Here is a 21,097-nt window from a genome sequence, read left to right on the forward strand (position 1 = left end):
AGATAATATTCTAGGGGGCTTCCCTGGTGGCGCAGTGGTTGAGAGTCCACCTGCCCATACAGGGGACGCGGGTTCGTGCCTCAGTCCGGGAAGATCCCACATGCCGCGGAGCGGCTAGGCCCGTGAGCCATGGCCGCTGAGTCTGCACGTCCGGAGCCTGTGCTCCGCAACGGGAGACGCCACAACAGTGAGAGGCCCGCGTACCACAAAAAAAAAAAAAAAAAAAAAAAAAAAAGATAATATTCTAATAGGATATTGGCCAGAAAATATGGGCAAACAATTTATAGAAGAAATGCAAACTGCCTATGGACATGTGAACAATGTTCAACTTTTAGTAGTAAGTCAAATCTGTGAGATTTGCAAATATTTTTAAAAATTGGTGGGAGGTCTCTGGGGGTCCAGTGATTAGCACTCCACGCTTCCACTGCAGGGGGCACGGGTTCGATTCCTGGTCGGGGAACTAAGATCCTGCATGCCACATGGCATGGCCAAAAAAATAAATAAATAAAATAAAATAAAGTAAAAATTTGGTAACCCCCAGTTTTGGTAAGCAGTCAGGGAAACAAGTGCTCTTGTGCACGTTTGATGGGAATGAAAACTGGTAAATCATTGTAAAAGGGCACTTTGGCAGTATCTATAAACTTTTAAAATGTATGTGCCCTTTGACCCAATAATTTCACTTCCAGGAATCTGTCCTGTGGGAATACTTATACATGTGTGTGTGTCAGAGGATGTTAAGTTCATCGTTGCTTATAATGTCCATAAACGGAAAACGAGATCAGTGGCTGTGTGTAGAGGATTACTTAAATGAAATACGTGGATCCTTCCGTGATGGACACTTTGAAGCCATCAGAAAGAATGGGTAGATCTGTGCATATGTATACATGTATGTATATATATATGCTTGTGAAAACAAAGAAAGGAGTTAGAAGGATATATACCATGTTAACTGGTTAGTGAGCGTGAGGGTGCAGGTGGGGCAGAGGTAGAAGTTTTTTCACATTTTCTCCTGTCTCCTTCTGTGATTAAACTTTTTACAGTGAGCTTGTATGAGCTTTTTTTAATTGAAGTATAGTTGATGTACAATATTATATAAGTTACACATATACAATATAGTGATTCACAATTTATAAAGATTATACTCTATAGTAAAATATTGGCTATATTCCTCGTGTTATACAGTATGAGCTTTTTTTTTAAGATTTATTAATTCTCTTTAAAAATGAACCTTTTATAAGAAGCAGTATAGGTGCATAACAGAAAATTAGAAAATACAGCAAGCACAAATTAAAAAAATTAAAAAGAGATCACCATTGTTAACACCTCAGTGTATAGCCTTTAAATCTTTTTCTGCGCTTTTAGAAATAAGTAAATTTTTTAACCAATAGGAGATAGTAGTATACATAATGTCTGTAGCCTGCTTCCTTCCGTCACTAGTCCTCCCTTTCCTACTTCAGTAAACTTTCATCTCAAATATTCAGGCTTTAATAATCCCAACATGTCCTTTTTGGTCAGTTTGTTTAAGCCAGGACTCAGTCCAGATCCGTGAATTACATGTGGCTGGGATGTCCCTAAAGTCCGTTTTCATCTAACACAGTTCTTTTTTTATGACCCCCATTTGATAAAGAAACCAGACTAACAGAATATCCCATTTTCTGGAATTGTGTGGTAGCAATTCATGGTGTAATTTAGTTTATTCCTCTCTTCATGGTGTTTCCTACAAAACTGGAGGTCATAGTTAAAGGCCTGATGCATTCAAGGTAAAAGTTTTGAAGAGAATATATTATAATAGGTCAGATTTCAGAAAACGATGGCCTATAGGTCAAATTCAGTCCACCATCTGCTTTTATACGACTCATGAGCTAAGAATGGTTTTTACATTATCGAGTGACAGTGGTGGGGTGGGGTGGATTAAAAGAAGAATAATATTTCATGACACATGAAAATTGTGTGAAAATCAAATTTCAAGGTCCAAAAATAAAGCTGGGTTGTTTTGTAATTTTTATTTTATTTTATTTTTTTTAACATCTTTAGTGGAGTATAACTGCTTTACAATGGTGTGTTAGTTTCTGCTTTATAACAAAGTAAATCAGTTATACATATACATATGTCACCATATCTCTTCCCTCTTGCATCTCCCTCCCTCCCACCCTCCCTATCCCACCCCTCTAGGTTGTCACAAAGCACCAAGCTGATCTCCCTGTGCTTTGTGGCTGCTTCCCACTCGCTATCTATTTTACGTTTGGTAGTGTATATATGTCCATGCCACTCTCTCACTTTGTCCCAGCTTACCCTTCTCCATCACCATATCCTCAGGTCCATGCTCTACTAGGTCTGTGTCTTTATTCCCGTCTTGCCTGTAGGTTCTTCAGAACTTTTTTTTTTTAATGTTCCATATATGTGTGTTAGAATATGGTATTTGTTTTTCTCTTTCTGACTTACTTCAATCTGTATGACAGACTCTAGGTCCATCCACCTCACTACAAATAACTCAATTTTGTTTCTTTTTATGGCTTAGTAATATTCCATTGTATATATGTGTCACAACTTCTTTATCCATTCATCTGTTGATGGACACTTAGGTTGCTTCCACGTCCTGGCTATTGTAAATAGAGCTGCAATGAACATTTTGGTACATGACTCTTTTTGAATTATGGTTTTCTCAGGGTATATGCCCAGCAGTGGAATTGCTGGGTCGTATGGTAGTTCTATTTTTAGTTTTGTAAGGAACCTCCATACTGTTCTCCATAGTGACTGTATCAAATTAAATTCCCACCAACAGTGCAAGAGGGTTCCCTTTTCTCCACACCCTCTCCAGTATTTATTGTTTGTACATTTTTTTATGATGGCCATTCTGACCGGTGTGAGATGATATCTCATTGTAGTTTTGATTTGCATTTCTCTAATGATTAATGATGTTGAGCATTCTTTCATGTGTTTCTTGGCAATCTGTATATCTTCTTTGGAGAAATGTCTGTTTAGGTCTTCTGCCCATTTTTGGATTGGGTTGTTTGTTTTTCTGATATTGAGCTGAATGACCCTCTTGTAAATTTTGGAGATTAATCCTTTGTCAGTTGCTTCATTTGCAAATATCTTCTCCCATTCTGAGGGTTGTCTTTTGGTCTTGTTTATGGTTTCCTTTGCTGTGCAAAAGCTTTTAAGTTTCATTAGGTCCCCTTTGTTTATTTTTGGTTATAATTCCATTTCTCTAGGAGGTGGGTCAAAAAGGATCTTGCTGTGACTTCTGTCATGTAGTGTTCTGCCTATGTTTTCCTCTAAGACTTTGATAGTGTCTGGCCTTACATTTAGGTCTTTAATCCATTTTGAGTTTATTTTTGTGTATGTTGTTAGGGAGTGTTCTAATTTCATTCTTTTACATGTAGCTGTCTAGTTTTCCCAGCACCACTTATTGAAGAGGCTGTCTTTTCTCCACTGTATATTCTTGCCTCCTTTATCAAAGATAAGGTGACCATATGTGTGTGGGTTTATCTCTGGGCTTTCTGTCCTGTTCCATTGATCTATATTTCTGTTTTTATGCCAGTACCATACTGTCTTGATTACTGTAGCTTTGTAGTATAGCCTGATTCCTCCGGCTCCGTTTTTCTTTCTCAAGATTGCTTTGGCTATTCGGGGTCTTTTGTGTTTCCATACAAATTGTGAAATTTTTGGATCTAGTTCTGTGAAAAATGCCATTGTTAGTTTGATAGGGATTGCAATGAATCTGTAGATTGCTTTGGGTAGTAGAGTCATTTTCACATTGTTGATGCTTCCAATCCAAGAACATGGTATATCTCTCCATCTATTTGTATCATCTTTTTTTTTTTTTTTTTTTTTTTTTTTGCGGTACGCGGGCCTCTCACAGCTGTGGCCTCTCCCGTTGCGGAGCACAGGCTCCGGACGCGCAGGCTCAGCGGCCATGGCTCACGGGCCCAGCCGCTCCGCGGCATGTGGGATCTTCCCATACCGGGGCACGAACCCGTGTCCCCTGCATTGGCAGGTGGACTCTCAACCACTGCGCCACCAGGGAAGCCCTGTATCATCTTTTATTTCTTTCATCAGTGTCTTATAATTTTCTGCATACAGGTCTTTTGTCTTCTTAGGTAGGTTTACTCCTAGATATTATATTCTTTTTGTTGCAATGGTAAATGGGAGTCCTTTCTTAATTTCACTTTCAGATTTTTCATCATTAGTGTATAGGAATGCAAGAGATTTCTGTGCATTAATTTTGTATCCTGCTACTTTACCAGATTCATTGATTACCTCTAGTAGTTTTCTGGTAGCATCTTTAGGATTCTCTGTGTACACGTCTCTATGTATCACGTCATCTGCAAACAGTGACAGCTTTACTTCTTTTCCGATTTGGATACCTTTTATTTCTTTTTCTTCTCTGATTGCTGTGGCTAAAACTTCCAAAACTATGTTGAATAAGAGTGGTGAGAGTGGGCAACCTTGTCTTGTTCCTGATCTTAGTGGAAATGGTTTCAGTTTATTACCATTGAGGATGATGTTGGCTGTGGATTTGTCATAGATGGCCTTTATTATGTTGAGGAAATTTCACTCTATGCCTACTTTCTGGAGGGTTTTTATGATAAATGGGTGTTGAATTTTGTCAAAAGCTTTCTCTGCAGCTATTGAGAGGATCATATGGTTTTTCTCCTTCAGTTTGTTAATTTGGTGTATCACGTTGATTGATTTGCATATATTAAAAAATCTTTGCATTCCTGGAATAAACCCCATTTGATCATGGTGTATGATCCTTTTAATGTGCTGTTGGATTCTGTTTGCTAGTATTTTGTTGAGGATGTTTGCATCTATGTTCATTGGTGATATTGGCCTGTAGTTTTCTTTCTTTGTGACATCTTTGTCTGGCTTTGGTATCAGGGTGATGGTGGCCTTGTAGAATGAGTTTGGGAGTGTTCATCCCTCTGCTATATTTTGGAAGAGTTTGAGAAGGATAGGTGTTAGCTCTTCTCTAAATGTTTGATAGAATTTGCCTGTGAAGCCATCTGGTCCTGGGCTTTTGTTTGTTGGAAGATTTTTAATCACAGTTTCAATTTCAGTGCTTGTGATTGGTCTGTTCATATTTTCTGTTTCTTCCTGGTTCAGTCTCGGAAGCTGTGCATTTCTGAGAATTTGTCCATTTCTTCCAGGTTGTCCATTTTATTGGCACAGATTTGCTTGTAGTAATCTCTCATGATCCTTTGTATTTCTGCAGTGTAGTTTTTACTTCTCCTTTTTCATTTCTAATTCTATTGATTTGAGTCTTCTCTCTTTTTTTCTTGATGAGTCTGTCTAATGGTTTATCAATTTTGTTTATCTTCTCGAAGAACCAGGTTTTAGTTTTATTGGTCTTTGCTATCGTTTCCTTCATTTCTTTTTCATTTATTCCTGATCTGATCTTTATGATTTCTTGCCTTCTGCTAACTTTGGGGTTCTTTTGTTCTTCTTTCTCTAATTGCTTTAGGTGTAAGGTTAGGTTGTTTATTTGAGATGTTTCTTGTTTCTTAAGGTAGGATTGTATTTCTATAAACTTCCCTCTTAGAACTGCTTTTGCTGCATCCCATAGGTTTTGGGTCATCTTGTTTTCATTGTCATTTGTTTCTAGGTATTTTTTGATTTGCTCTTTCATTTCTTCAGTGATCTTTTGGTTATTAAGTATAGCTTCCATGTGTTTGTATTTTTGTATTAAGTTTATTAAGTTTGTATTAAGTTTATTAAGTTCTGTATTAAGTTTTTTAAGTTTGTATCACATTTAGCTTCCATGTGTTTGTATTTTTTACAGATTTTTTCCTGTAATTGATATCTAGTCTCATAGCATTGTGGTCGGAAAGATACATAATACGATTTAAGTTTTCTTAAATACCAAGGCTTGATTTGTGACCCAAGATATGATCTATCCTGGAGAGTGTTCCATGAGCACTTGAGAAAAATGTGTATTCTGTTGTTTTTGATGGAATGTCCTATAAATATCAATTAAGTCCATCTTGTTTAATGTATCATTTAAAGCGTGTGTTTCCTTATTTATTTTCATTTTGGATGATCTGTCCATTGGTGAAAATGGGGTGTTGAAGTCCCCTACTGTGATTGTGTTACTGTCGATTTCCCCTTTTATGGCTGTTAGTATTTGCCTTATGTATTGAGGTGCTCCTATGTTGGGTGCATAAATATTTACAATTGTTATATCTTCTTCTTGGATTGATCCCTTGATCATTATGTAATGTCCTTCTTTTTCTCTTGTAATAGTCTTTTTTTAAAGTCTATTTCGTCTGATAAGTGAATTGCTACTCCAGCTTTCTTTTGATTTCCATTTGCATGGAATATCTTTTTCCATGCCCTCATTTTCAGTCTGTATGTGTCTCTAGGTCTGAAGTGGGTCTCTTGTAGACAGCATATATATGGGTCTTGTTTTTGTATCCATTCAGGCAGTCTATGTCTTTTGGTTGGAGCATTTAATCCATTTACATTTAAGGTAATTATCTATATGTATGTTCCTATGACCATTTTCCTAATTGTTTTGGGTTTGTTATTGTAGGTCTTTTCCTTCTCTTGTGTTTCCTGCCTAGAGAAGTTCCTTTAGCATTTGTTGTAAAGTTGGTTTGGTGGTGCTGAATTCTCTTAGCTTTTGCTTATCTGTAAAGGTTTTAATTTCTCTGTCAAATCTGAATGTGATCCTTGCTGGTTCGAGTAATCTTGGTTGTAGATTTTTCTCCTTCATCAGTTTAATATGTCCTGCCACCCACTTCTGGCTTGTAGGGTTTCTGGTGAAAGATCAGCTGTTAACCTTATGGGGATTCCCTTGTGTGTTATTTGTTGTTTTTCGCTTGCTGCTTTTAATATTTTTTCTTTGTATTTAATTTTTTTTTCTTTTCTTTTCTTTTTGCGGTACGCGGGCCTCTCACTGCTGTGGTCTCTCCCGTTGCGGAGCACAGGCTCCGGACGCACAGGCTCAGTGGCCATGGCTCATGGGCCCAGCCGCTCCGCGGCATGTGGGATCTTCGCAGACTGGGGCATGAACCCGTGTCCCCTGCATCGGCAGGTGGACTCCCAACCACTGCACCACCAGGGAAACCCTGTATTTAATTTTTGATAGTTTGATTAGTATGTGTCTTGGCATGTTCCTCCTTGTATTTATCCTGTATGGGACTCTCTGTGCTTCCTGGACTTGATTAACTATTTCCTTTCCCAAATTAGGGAAGTTTTCAACTATAATCTCTTCAAATATTTTCTCAGTCCCTTTCTATTTCTCTTCTTCTTCTGGGGCCCCTATAATTCGAATGTTGGTGCGTTTAATGTTATCCCAGAGGTCTCTGAGGCTGTCCTCAGTTCTTTCATTCTTTTTTCTTTATTCTGCTCTGCGGTAGTTATTTCCACTATTTTATCTTCCAGGTCACTTATCCGTTCTTCTGCCTCAGTTATTTTGCTACTGACCCCTTCTAGAGAATTTTTAATTTCACTTATTGTGTTGTTCATCATTGTTTGTTTCCTCTTTAGTTCTTCTAGGTCCTTGATAATTGTTTCTTGCATTTTCTCTGTTCTATTTCCAAGATTTTGTATCATCTTTACTATCATTATTCTGAATTCTTTATCAGGTAGACTGCCTATTTCCTCTTCATTTGTTAGGTCTGGTGGGTTTTTACCTTGCTCCTTCATCTGCTGTGTGTTTTTCTGTCTTCTCATTTTGCTTATCTTATTGTGTTTGGGGTCTCCTTTTCGCAGGCTGCAGGTTCATAGTTCCCGTTGTTTTTGGTGTCTGTCCCCAGTGGTTAAGGTTGCTTTAGTGGGTTGTGTAGGCTTCCTGGTGGAGGGAACCTAGTGCCTGTGTTCTGGTGGATGAGGCTGGATCTTGTTTTTCTGTTGTGCAGGTCCACGTCTGGTGTTGTATTTTGTGGTGTCTGTGGCCTTATTATGATTTTAGGCAGCCTCTCTGATAATGTATGGGGTTGTGTTCCTGTCTTGCTAGTTGTTTGGCATAGGGTGTCCAGCACTGTAGTTTGGTGGTTGTTGAGTGGAGTTGGGTCTTGGTGTTGAGATGGAGATCTCTGGGAGATTTCCGCCATTTGATATTACGTGGTGCTGGGAGGTCTCTTGTGAATCAGTGTCCTGAACTTGGCTCTCCCACCTGGGAGGCACAGCCCTGACGCCTGGCTGGAGCACAAAGAGCCCGTCATCCACACGGCTCAGAATAAAAGGGAGAAAAGAAAGAAAGAAAGAAGAAGATAAAATAAAATAAAGTAAAATAAAATAAAGTCTTTAAAATTAAAAATAAAAATAATTATTAAAAAATTTTTTAATTAATAAAAAAAAGAGAGAAAGAAAGAAGAGAGCAACCAAACCAAAAACCAAATCCAACAATGCTAACAAGTGCTAAAAACTGTACTATGAAAAAAAAAAGGACAGACAGAACCCTAGGACAAATTGTAAGAGCCAAGCTATACAGACAAAATCACACACAGAAGCATACACATACTCAGAAAAAGAGAAAAAGGGAAAAAAAAATATATATATATATCGTTGTTCCCAAAGCCTACCTCCTCAATTTGGGATGATTCGTTGTCTATTCATGTATTCCACAGATGCAGGGTACATCAAGCTGATTGTGGAGCTTTAATCCGCTGCTCCTGAGGCTGCTGGGAGAGATTTCCCTTTCTCTTCTCTGTTTGCACAGTTCCCGGGGCTCAGCTTTGGATTGGGCCCCGCCTCTTTGTGTAGGTCGCCTGAGGGCATGTGTTCCCGCTCAGACAGGATGAGGTTAAAGGAGCAGGTGATTGGGGGGGCTCTGGCTCACTCAGGCCGGGAGGAGGGAGGGGTACGGATGTGGGGCAAACCTGCGGCGGCAGAGACCGGCATGACGTTGCACCAGCCTGAGGCGCGCCGCCCGTTCTCCCGGGGAGGTTGTCCCTGGATCACGGGACCTTGGCAGCAGCGGGCTGCACAGGCTCCCAGGAGGGGAGGTGTGGAGAGTGACCTGTGCTGCACACAGGCTGCTTGGTGGCGGCAGCAGCAGCCTTAGCGTCGCATGCCTGTCTCTGGGGTCTGCGCTTTTAGCCGCGGCTCACGACCGTCTCTGGAGCTCCTTTAAGCAGCGCTCTTAATCCCCTCTCCTCGCGCACCAGGAAACGGAGGCAAGAAAAAGTCTCTTTGTCTCTTCGGCAGCTCCAGACTTTTCCCGAACTCCCTCCCAGCTAGCCGTGGTGCACTAGCCCCCTTCAGGCTGTGTTCACGCCGCCAACCCCAGTCCTCTCCCTGGGATCTGACCTACGAAGCCCGAGCCTCAGCTTCCAGCCCCCGCCTGTTCCAGCGGGTGAGCAGACAAGCCTCTCGGGCTGATGAATGCTGGTCGGCACCGATCCTCTGTGCGGGAATCTCTCCGCTTTGCCCTCCGCACCCCTGTTGCTGCGCTCTCCTCCGTGGCTCCGAAGCTTTCCCCCTCCGCCACCCGCAGTCTCCGCCCGCGAAGGGGCTTCTAGTGTCTGGAAACCTTTCCTCCTTCACAGCTCCCTCCCACTGGTGCAGGTCACGTACTTGTTGTTTTGTCTCTTTTTTCTTTTGCCCTACCCAGGTACGTGGGGAGTTTCTTGCCTTTTGGGAGGTCTGAGGTCTTCTGCCAGAGTTCAGTGGGTGTTCTGTAGGAGTTGTTCCACATGTAGATGTATTTCTGATGTATTTGTGGGGAGGAAGGTGATTTCCACGTCTTACTCTTACGCCATCTTGAAGCTCCTCGACAAATAAAGTTTTATTAGGACTCTCACTTGTTTACATATTGCTTGTGGCTGCTTTCGCAGTACAGTGGCAGAGTTGAGTAACTGCAACGTAGTAGACTTTTGTTCTACAAAGCCTAGAATATTTAATATCTGCCCCTTATAGAAAAAATTGCCAGCCTCTGACATAGGGGATGCTGTGCACTTCATTTTGCTTTGAATCAGAGGGCACATAATAACCAGATATAGTCTGATCCCTCCAGTGAACTCCTATACCCTCCGCCTGGACAGAAAGTGATCTGAGTGGTGTTATTTTCACCTGACATGGATGTCCAGTTCTTCATCCATCTTTCGCTGAATAACGGTTTTAACATCAATTTTTAATTCTTACGCAAGTCAGTAATTTCATTAGGAGTTTCCAAATGATGGTTTTCTCCTCCCTTCATTTTGTTCACATTTGTTAGCTGGTATTCTCCTATAAAGTGGAACTTTTCCTCATCAGCTGGTACTATTTAAGTAACTTGAAATAAGTTCCTTTTGGAAAAGCCAAATAATGGCATAATTTTTTCTCTTTTATTACCAGTGTTCAAAGTCAGGCTATTCATTGTTTTCTTATTTTAGATCTCTGAATAGCTTGTGCATTCACGTAATTCAAAATTCAAAATATGTAAAAGGTGTGATATAAAAATTCTCCGTCTCGGGCTTCCCTGGTGGCGCAGTGGTTGAGAGTCCGCCTGCCGATGCAGGGGACACGGGTTCGTGCCCCGGTCCGGGAGGACCCCACATGCCGCGGAGTGGCTGGGCCCGTGAGCCATGGCCGCAGAGCCTGTGCTCCGCAACGGGAGAGGCCACAACAGTGAGAGGCCCGCGTACCGCAAAAAAAAAAAAAAAAAAAAAAGTCCGTCTTGCCTCTGTCCCCTGCCCAAGGCAACCTCTATTAGTTTTTTCTGTACCTTTTCAGAGTACTTCATGCCTATCTAAGCTAGTTCATGTATATTCCTTTCCCCCATTTTTATACAAATGATTGTATATACTGCACACTCTTCTACATGTCTCTTTTTTACTTTAACGATATACCCTGGAGATCTTTTTATATTCGGCCATAAAAAGCCTTCTCATTCCTTTTGTTTGTTCGTTTGTTTTTTGCGGCACGCGGGCCTCTCACTGTTGTGGCCTCTCCCGTTGGCGGAGCACAGGCTCTGGACGCGTAGGCTCAGCGGCCATGGCTCACGGGCCCAGCCGCTCCGTGGCATGTGGGATCTTCCCGGACCGGGGCACGAACCCGTGTCCCCTGCATTGGCAGGCAGACTCTCAACCACTGCGCCACCAGGGAAGCCCCTCATTCCCTTTTGTAAGCTGTATCATGCACCATGGAAATAACCGTAATTAATTTAGCCCACCGTATTGATAAATATTTCAGTTGTTTCCAATGTTCTGCTACTGGGCAGATGAACTCCTTTTAAATGGATAAAAGCAGCAGGGGGCATGAGTTCCCAGTCCTAAGGCATCCATCCCACCCTCAAGGACCTTCTGCGGAGGCCTCCCAGCTTTCCAGTGACCACTGGAGACAGTGGCGATTGTACCCAGAGAGCCCCCAGAGCACCTTGTGAGAAATCAGAGACCTCCAGGGGAAAGAGTGCCAGCGTCCCTTCTAAGGAAGAGATAGGAGCTACACCAGGTCCCCCGCACATCCTGCCAACACCCTTGAGACAACTCAAACAGTTCCTACTCATTTTGCAAATGGCAGCAGGAAAGAGTTACCCTTGCCCTCTAGTGGGCATCTGTTGTCTTTGGATAGCCAGGGTATCCTGGGTGGGCAGGAGCTGTCTCTGCTCAGGAAAGGCAGTGTCTAAAGGCCTGGCTCCCTCCTGTTGAGGAAGGGATGGAGGCCCCTGGGTCTTCTTGACAAGGATATTTCTTGGCTTCTCTTTCAGGCCATTCAGCAAGGGACCATCCAGTGCAACTTTGCCGGGGTTGCTTTAGGTGATTCCTGGATCTCTCCCATCGGTAAGTAGGGAATTTTCAGACATTTTAAAAGTCCCTTTCCCTACCCTTCGGGACTTTGGGCTGTGGTATCTAGATCAAAGAACAAGGCAATGGAATTCTCTGGGTCCTTGAAAAAGTCAACACAGAAAATGTTTGCTCCAGGAGTATTCCAAGAAATTCAGGAGTGAGAACTCACTTACAGTGCACCTACCATGGACTGCTACAGGCTGAACTGAGGTCTCTTATTTGATTTTCACAACAAAAGAATCAAATTTTACAGTTTGAAGACATTCTAGAGATGTAGAAAGATGATGGAATTTGCCCTCTGACACACAGAATGAGTTGCCTGGGCAGGATACAAACCCAAGTCTGTTTGTCATCTCGTCCTGTCTACCATCCTTATGCTAACATGAGCATTTGGGGTGAAATTCCCACCTGTTGCTCATTTTGATGGTGAGGCAGGGCTACCATCTGGTCCTGTAACTCAGAGTTCGAAGTTTCATAACCTGAGCATCCTTGTTGGGAGTATAGATAAAAGTTGTTTGGATTGTATACACCCAGGGTGTGGCTTCAGGCATCTGAAATAGCCACTGTGGTAGGGTTAACTCTAGTGAGGATTTCTAAATCTCAGCAATGTTGATGTTTTGAGTGTCGTGTGATTCTTTGTTGTGGGGGGTGTGTCCTGTGCAGTGAAGGATGTTAGCAGCATCTCTGCCCGTTAGATGCCAGCATTTCCACCCCAGCTTGGCAACCAACAATATCTCCAGACATATTGCCAAATGTCCCCAGGGGACAAAATCACCCCGGTTAGGAACTACTGCCCTAACCTAACAAAAGGTGACTTTTCACAGGCAAAACCAAACGGTAGAGTTAGATTTCAGAAGAGAAGTTGCCTCTGAAATAGGGAGGGGAATAAGCTGGAAAGGGACACGAAGGAACTTTTTAGGCTCTCGTTGGGTGGTTGTTACATGAGTGGATGTGTTAATCGAAGCTCTTCTAAATGTATGTCTATGGTTTGTGATGATGCCTCAGGTTTTTAAAAATAATAATTTATAAAAGGTAATATTTTTCCCTTAAAAGATAGAGATTTGGCTTGTTATAGAGCCATGTCCCTGATGGATTCAAGACATTCTGAAGCTGCTTGGAATGGTTATTTCTTGCCCTCGTTCTTGGCATCTCCAGGGCAGGGGTTAAAGGACAGAACTGAAAGCTCAGTCCGCATTGTGAAGAGGGCTGCTCTTTGTGTTTCCTTCCTGGATGTACTTCCTAGGATGCCAAGATGTTGCAGAAGCCTTGACCTGAGGCGTGAGGGAGTCAGCAGGTTTCCTGACAGGTGTCTCACTCAGAGTGACGGTCCTGGCCTCACACTTCCTTCGAGGGTCTCATCACAGCTGTGTTAATAACACTAAACACTTTTCATGTGTTAACTTCACTTAATGCTTGCAACAGCTCCATGGGGTGGATGGTATTATTATCCTAGTTTTGGAGGTGATGAAATGGAGACTCAGAGAGGTTAAGCAATCTTCCTAAAGTCACACAGCTAAAGCCAGGATGCACATGAAGGCAGCAGGCAGTGGAATCCATGCACTTAACCATTACCCTGCATTCCTCCCTGAGACCAGTAAGTTAGCCTCATGGCTTTGCATGTGCTCTTCATCTGGTCCAAAATCTCCCGAATTCACATTGTTGTGACCCACCTCCCCTTTTGAATCTTCCTGCCCAGCTCTTAATCCCTCCTTCCAGATCCACCTTACGTATCACTCTTCCACCCCAGAAGTACTCTCTTTTTTGAAGAAGTACTATTAATTTTCACAAGCAATTATTAATTGCTTGCTAGGGAGTAGTTGTTTTGTTGGGTGCTAGGAAAGATGCAGACATGCTTCATTTCTTCAAGAAGATCTGCACAGTTCAGTATGGTAGCTGTAGCCACATGTGACTATTTACATTAATTAAAATACATAAAATTTTCCACCTTTCATTTGTACTACCCACAATTTCAAAGTGCCCAATAGCCACGTGTGGCTGTTGACTATTGTTTTGGACCACACAGATACAGAACATTTTGAGAGTTCCCTGGCGGTCCAGTGGGTTAGGACTCTGTGCTTCCACTGCAGGGGGCACGGGTTCAGTCCCTGGTCGTGGAACTACGATCCCACAAGCCTTGCGGTGTGGAAGAAAAAGAAAAAGATATAGAACATTTCCATCATTGCAGAAAGTTCTACTGGACATCAGAGGTCCTCATCAGAGTTCAGCAACTACGGCCTCCAAGTCAATTCTGTCCTGCCACTCTGCTTTAGTAAATAAAGTTTTTACTGGGACACAGTCACACCTATTTATTTACATATCCTCTGACTGTTTGGAGGCTGCCGAAACAGAGTTGAGTAGTTGTAACAGAGATCAGCTGGCCTGCAAAGCCAGAAATATTTATTATTTATGTCTTTCTTTCAGAAAAAGTTTGTCAGTCCCTGGTCTAGATCAAGCAGGGAATGGGATGCATTGGAGAACTGCAGATGATTCTTTATAAGAAACTGAGGGGGGCTTCCCTGGTGGCGCAGTGGTTGAGTCCGCCAGCCGATGCAGGGGACACGGGTTCGTGCCCTGGTCTGGGAAGATCCCACATGCCGCGGAGCGGCTGGGCCCGTGAGCCATGGCCACTGAGCCTGCACGTCCGGAGCCTGTGCTCCGCAACGGGAGAGGCCACAACAGTGAGAGGCCCACGTACTGCAAAAAAAAAAAAAAAAAAGCAACAGAAACAGAAACTGAGGCACAGGTTTGATGGTTTAGCTGGAGAGGTGAATGACAACTGGGTCCTGTAGGACCTGGTGTGCCTGCATTTCTCAGGGTGTGCTCTGAAGAATACCAGTCCAATGAAGTGCTATGCAAAGGGCTCCATGGCCAAGTAAGTGTCAGAAGTGCCAAATACTGGTCCCACTTCCTCACGGTTCACAGGTACATTAAAGGCTCTGAGAAGTCGTGCAGAAAAAAATAAAAATATGTTGTCTTTTGCATAACCCCAAAGGTATTTCACCACCAAGTCATTTTTGCTTCTAATACTTTGGTTAACGTTCTGTAGAACTGGGGTTATTTGAAACAGACTTTGAGATACTTGGGCTTAGGGGGAACCATTGAAGGCTTTTAAGCAAAAGAGTGACGTGTTCAAATGTGCTCTATTAGTTGTGGTCGTTGATGGAAATCAACTATACTTCAGTTTTTTTTTTAATTACAGAAGAAGAAAATCACATAAGCCAAAAAAAGAAAGTTGTGGGCCTTGCTACTTTTTTGGCCCATCTCTCGATGGCACTAGCCGTCCTTAGCGTTATGGTAGTTGTGAACTTGTCCAAACCAAGCCCAACTATTCTCTTTGAAGTCAGGTATTGTCTTACTCGTGTTTATATCTTATAAAGCTCCTTACTGGCTTTAGGCCCATAGTTAACTCTCAATACATTTTCGGGATTGAAATGAATCGATCGGCAGTTACAGCACAGACACTTGTGAGGTCATTAGTCTTCTTCCTTAATTAGCTCCTTGACGGAAGCTGGCGTCCCCAGACTGGAGGAGCAGGCAGGATGCAGAGCAGAACTCTGAAGGTGGGGAAATATTTTAGGCTGTCACAAAGTCTAGAAGTCTGCAAACGAGGGCCTCCACTGCACACGCACTGCTCGCCTGTGGTACCATCCCTGGCGACTCACTGGCTGCGCCAGTATCAGGCCAAATTAATGTAGCATTTAGTCCAGTCACCAGAAAGACCCCCACAGCCTCACCCCACCTCCCAGCCACTGAGACATCAGGCCTGCATGGGCCCTGGTGAGTTAAGGAGCCTTCAGACCCAAAGCCACTGCATTTCTTCTGTCTCTTTCTGCTTTGGAAGGAAAGCTAGTTAGGTGTTTTGTGGGGAGGACAGAGCCACAGCAAACTTACTTTCTTACGTGGTTTCCTTTAGACTCAGTGCTCTCCTGGGGACCTTACTTGTACAGCATGGTAAGTAGATGAGTCCGCAACTCTGCGCCTTCTGTGGTTAACAGCCCAGCTGACGTCTTCTGGCTCTGTCCGAAGGAAGGACAAAGCTAGCTGGGTTTGCCTGTGTGGTTGACGTTGCCCCTTAGGGACTTATCAAATAATCTGTATCAAATCAAAGACCCTAAGCAACAGCTGGCCTTGGGGACAAATTTAAAGAAATAGCAGCACAGTTATCCCATTTCTCCAGCTATAAGAAATGCACATTTTAAAATTCCCCCCCCAGCTTTTTATTACAGACATTTTCAAATACACAGAAAAGTTGAAAGATCATGGGGAACACCCATATACCCATCACTTAGACTCAGTTACCGTTTTCCTATATTTCCATCATCAATATGGACTGTCCCTTCTCCTTCCTGCCGCTCTTTCTGTTACCCATCCCTAACTGGAGCCATGCCAGGTTTGTGTCTCTCACAAAGTGGGCCTTTTAGTTCTTGCTTTGCGTTCCAGTCTCTTCTCGACAACCAAGGTCTGGCAGAGGTGTCTCGGGTTGCAGAACAAGTCCTGGATGCCATAAATAAGAGACTCTACGAAGAGGCCACCGAGCTGTGGGGGAAAGCAGAAATGGTCATTGAACAGGTAAGAGGGGACGCGCTCGGGGCCAGCCTGCTTGGCTTTTCCCCTTGGGTGAAGGGACCTTGGTTGGTGTTGTTAGGATTGAGATCTATCCTGAGACTGCCCACAAGTCGAGAAATGATGCCAAACTAAACGATAAATCTGGCGAGTCTGAGCAAAGACAGGGTCAGAAAGCCACCCAGCCTGCAAGACTTGCCTGCCTCTTGACTGAAGGTATGGCTTCTATAAAAAGGAATATGTCCCACAGAGGCAAGTGTTTGGATCCTTGCCGAGCAGTGCTTTGGCCCCAGTGAGCCAGGAGGGAAGAATGCACAGGCTGAGGACTTGAGTATGTAGGACTCTCTGTAGCTCGGTTTTCCCTGGTAATTAACACGCAGGCCCTTGGTTTCCTCCTGCGGCATCGGAGCTCCACTGGAATGAGCTGCTCGCTATGCCAGGAGACTGGGCTGACACTGCTGGTCTCTGGGCCTTAAGGGCTACGTTTCTTTCTGGTCCGAGCAAATGTACAGCGTTAAAGCTGTCCTCGGATAAGGTGGAGAGCCAGGTGCCGTTCTGTTTTGCAACTTTGATAATGAATAAGTAAAACAAACAGCCGAATATATTTCTTCTGTATCTCAGAACACAGACGGGGTGAACTTCTATAACATCTTAACTAAGACGTCTCCCACGTCTACCACGAAATCGAGTCTAGAATTCACCCAGAGCCACATAGGTGAGTGGACCTTGACGTTGCTAGACCCTGTCTCAGCCTCCGTGGGAGAGGAAACCAATTTTTAAAAAAGCTTTATGGATATATAATTTACGTACCATAAAATTCACCCATTTTAAGTGTGTAATTCCGTGGTTTTTAGTTTATTTACAGAGTTGTGCACTCATCTCCACAGTCGAGTTTTAGCACATTTCCATCACCCCAGAAAGAGCCCACGTGTCTGTCTGCCATCAATTTCTGTTCCCCCTCCCAGCCCCAGGCAACCACTAATCTGCTTTCAGTCTCTACATTTGCCATTTCAGGACATTTCACATAGATGGAGTCATGCACTAGGTAGGCTTTTGCATCCGGCTTCTTGCACTTAGACAGTGTTTTGAAGTTTGGAAACCAGCTTCTGCACATTGAATGACGATGTCAGTTCTCTGAAGGCTGGATTGAGTTGTCTTCCCTGCGGGTGCTGAATCCCTGGTATCCTCCCGCCACGTAGAAGCTGCAGGAGGCCTCTAGATTCCACTCAGCTGATTGCCTTTGGCCGTGCTGGCTAATCTCAGTGGCCCCAGAGTACATAAAATGCAGCAATCAAAACCAATGAAGCATCTCCACTTTGAACATGTTCCTGACTCCCCCCACCCCCCCGCCATCTGGGGGGAATCGGGGACACTTTTCTTCTTCCAGGTGCAGGTCTCCCTCTTACACACAGCATCCCCAGCCGCTTAGAAAAGAGGATGGTCTTATTTCCAGTCCTTTGACTCACCGTGTACCAGTTTGTTTTAGTTCACCTTTTCCAGCGCCACGTGAGACACTTACAGCAGGATGCCTTAAGTCAGCTCATGAATGGTCCCATCAGAAAGAAACTCAAAATTATTCCTGAAGATTGCTCCTGGGGAGGTAACTTGTGTGATCGAATTAAAACGTCTTTTGTAGAGCTGGGGGGGTGAAAAAGGTGGAAATTCAAAGGCCTTAATCTGTTGAATGGGCTTTGGTGGTGGCGATAGTGTGTTGCAGGTAGAATAGTATTGACATTGATAGATGAGCAAACATAGAAAGACAGTAAATAACATGCCAAAATTGGTTCAAAATCGGGGGTTGGTAAGGGAAGTGGCTGGGGAGAGAAATGAAGCGACTTTTTATAAGTGGAAGCCAGGAGTGAGTACACGGGAATCATCACACCCTCTTTACTTTTGTATCAGTGTGAGGTTTTCCATAATAAAAAAATTGAGATTAAAAAAGCCATGCCCAGGGCTTCCCTGGTGGCGCAGTGGTTGAGAGTCTGCCTGCCGATGCAGGGGACGCGGGTTCGTGCCCCGGTCCGGGAAGATCCCACATGCCGCGGAGCGGCTGGGCCTGTGAGCCATGGCCGCAGAGCCTCGCGTCCGGAGCCTGTGCTCCGCAACGGGAGAGGCCACAACAGGGAGAGGCCCGCGTACTGCAAAAAAAAAAAAAAAAAAAAAGCCATGCCCAAGGCCACAGTTGGTTGTGGGTGAGACTTCCAGACAAAGACCCTTTCGGACAGGGTTTGAGAAGCTCTCTCGGGCTGGCCTCTGCAGGCGTCCTGATGTGGATGTGGTCTGCCATCTATTGCCTTCTGGTCTGAAGGTCATAGTGGGGAAATACAGGGGTCCTCAGGGACCCCAGTAAGTTCCTGCTCAGTCTTATAGGGAAGCTGTGAGTAAGTGGGACCCCCAGACTCCTGGAGGGGAAACACTCAAGCTGAGGAGGGTTTTGTTCATGTCTAAGAGACCCCAAAGCTATGCCTCTGTTAGGGCAGAACGTTGACAGCGGCGGAGAGGCTGGGACTTGGCTCTGGCCCTGGCTTCTTCAGGGCACACGGCCATCCTCCCAACACGCAGTCCTAGACCTAGTGTCTTCATTTCCCCCTCATTCCTTAGAGTTTACTAGTAATGAGGGAAAAGTTAGCTCAAACAAAAGAATGCGGTGTCAGAGCTTAAAGGGGTACAGACACCCATGGGAGGTTGGATGCTGAGAAGGAGGAGATGTGAGCACCCCCAGGAGGCCAGGTGAAGGTCAAGCTCACAAGAGCACATCTTTTCAGCTCAACCCCCTCATCTTACCTTCATGACAGTGTTGCCCAGCCCCAGTTTCTCTCGTTATAGGGACCCTCCCTTGCTGCCCAGTGTGGCTAGACGGGCGAGCCAACTACACTTTTGCAGATGAAAACTGATAAGAGCAAACTCTCCCTGGCTTGGGTGTGCCTGTGTATGGGTCTGGAAAGGACAGACTGTCCTTTCCGGGTACCCTCAGTGTCCCAAGTCCAGTTTGTAGTTAAGGCCTACATACTTCGGAGTCAGCCAGGCCTGCGTTCCGGTCCCAGCTTGCCACTGGCTGTTTGGCCTGGGGTGTGTTGCTCAGCCTCTCTGAGCCTTATGTTCTTTAGCCATTGCACAGGCTAAAGAGCCTAACCTCGCAGGGTTGGTGAAGGAAGGAGGCAATGGGTTGTTGCTTGCAGAGTGCTTACTTAGCACAGTGACCGGCAACTAAAAGTCAATGATGGCTGCTGCCGTCGTTCAGGACATACGATGACACTGATGGTCAGGGACCCAGCAAGAAGGCTGTGCGGACCGCCTCCTCTCTTGCCTGGGGCTAGTCATCCATGTGACTTTACCTAGGGCCAGCTCTGAATTGGTTTAGGACTGATTTGTTGATTACTAAGGTAGCCCTACTGGTTCAGAGCTTAAAACTTGGCCCTGAAAAGCAAAAACAAAGCAAAACGAAAAAACCTTGTCTCTGGTGTGACTCAGCAAAGGAGGAAGACTAATGCTGGCCCCAAATCAGTTTGTCCCCTGAGAGGACCAGCACAATGGGTATTTTCTTCTTTTTAAAAATTTTATTTATTTTTTTGGCTGCATTGGGTCTTCGTTGCTGCACGCGGGCTTTCTCTAGTTGTGGAGAGTGGAGGCTAATCTTTGTTGCGGTGCGTGGGCTTCTCATTGTGGTGACTTCTCTTGTTGTGGAGCACGGGCTCTAGGCACGCGGGCTTCAGTCGTTGCGGCACGTGGGCTCAGTAATTGTGGCGCACGGGCTTAGTTGATCCGCGGCATGTGTGATCTTCCCGAACCAGGGATCGAACCTGTGTCCCCTGTGTTGGCAGGCGGATTCTTAACCACTGCGCCACCAGGGAAGTCCCTCAAAGGGTATTTTCTAAACCTCCCTGTTTCCTTGGGTGTTAGCTTTCTCTGGGTTTCCATCCCTCATGACAGATGACATCTGCTGTCATCACAAGCACCTGGATGAACAGACACGTGTGCTGTTTGGGCTCCCCTCCTCCACGGCCAGCTCGGGGCACAGATTTCTGGGCCAGCTGGTCCCTGTGGGTGAAGCAGCTGTGTATTCGGTCTTTGTTAGGTGCTGCACGGTGGTCACTTTTGGGTGCTGGGTGCTCTGGGCTGAAAGGTGCCTCTTGTTCTGGCAGGTTCCAAGCTGCTACCTCTTTCTCCTTCCCCTTGTACAGGCCAGGCTGCCAGCGTCTTCCTGAACATGAAGGGGGACTTCATGAAACCCGTCATCAGCATTGTGGACGAGCTGCTGGAAGCCGGGGTCAACGTGACCGTGTATAATGGACAGCTTGACCTCATCGTGGACACCATGGGTAGGAACCACTCGGGGCCCATGGAGGCAGTGTCGTGGGTTGAGCTGGAAGGGAACTGGCCTCTTGGGGGACTGTTGACATTGAAATGGCAGGAGGAAGGCCATTTCCTGTTACATGCATCCACCCCTGACCTTGACTCTTTGAAGAGGGTAGGGCTGCCCGAGGTTGTGACCCCTCAGAGAAGCCTGGCCTGTCCAGCTTTTGAGGCCTTAGGTATGATTACAGAAAAGGATAATACCCACGCACACCTCGAAATTTAAAAAGAAGACATTTCCCTAGCCACTGGACAGAGGCACCATTTAACTGAGGGAAAACCTCATTTTTGTGCAGCGTCACAGGGGATGGGAAAGCACTGCAGCGTGAGTCAAGACAGCCCTGCTGACCCTGTAGAGATGAGGACCCAGGGGAAATGGTCTTGGTGGGGTCCCTCCCGCGTTGGCTGCCACCTGTGCCCACCTCTGGTTTCAGGGAGGGCCAGGGAGAAGCTCAGGCAGGTCCTCAGAA

The 21,097-nt window shown here is 44.8% G+C and overlaps 1 protein-coding gene across 2 annotated transcripts in view; it reads left to right on the plus strand.

Annotated features, from left to right (window-relative positions):
• SCPEP1 (serine carboxypeptidase 1) overlaps window positions 1-21,097 on the plus strand; it is a 45,037-nt gene that overhangs the window by 10,489 nt on the left and 13,451 nt on the right. For both annotated transcript variants that reach the window (XM_079904234.1, XM_079904235.1), the window contains exons 6-11: window positions 11,633-11,705; window positions 15,625-15,662; window positions 16,152-16,280; window positions 16,896-16,989; window positions 17,761-17,874; window positions 20,456-20,593. In XM_079904234.1, the coding sequence (XP_079760360.1) occupies window positions 11,633-11,705; window positions 15,625-15,662; window positions 16,152-16,280; window positions 16,896-16,989; window positions 17,761-17,874; window positions 20,456-20,593 (586 nt within the window). The remainder of the gene's footprint in view (window positions 1-11,632; window positions 11,706-15,624; window positions 15,663-16,151; window positions 16,281-16,895; window positions 16,990-17,760; window positions 17,875-20,455; window positions 20,594-21,097) is intronic.

Source organism: Stenella coeruleoalba (assembly GCF_951394435.1).
Source record: "Stenella coeruleoalba genome assembly, chromosome: 19".
In the NCBI taxonomy this organism is placed as follows: Eukaryota; Metazoa; Chordata; class Mammalia; order Artiodactyla; family Delphinidae; genus Stenella; species Stenella coeruleoalba.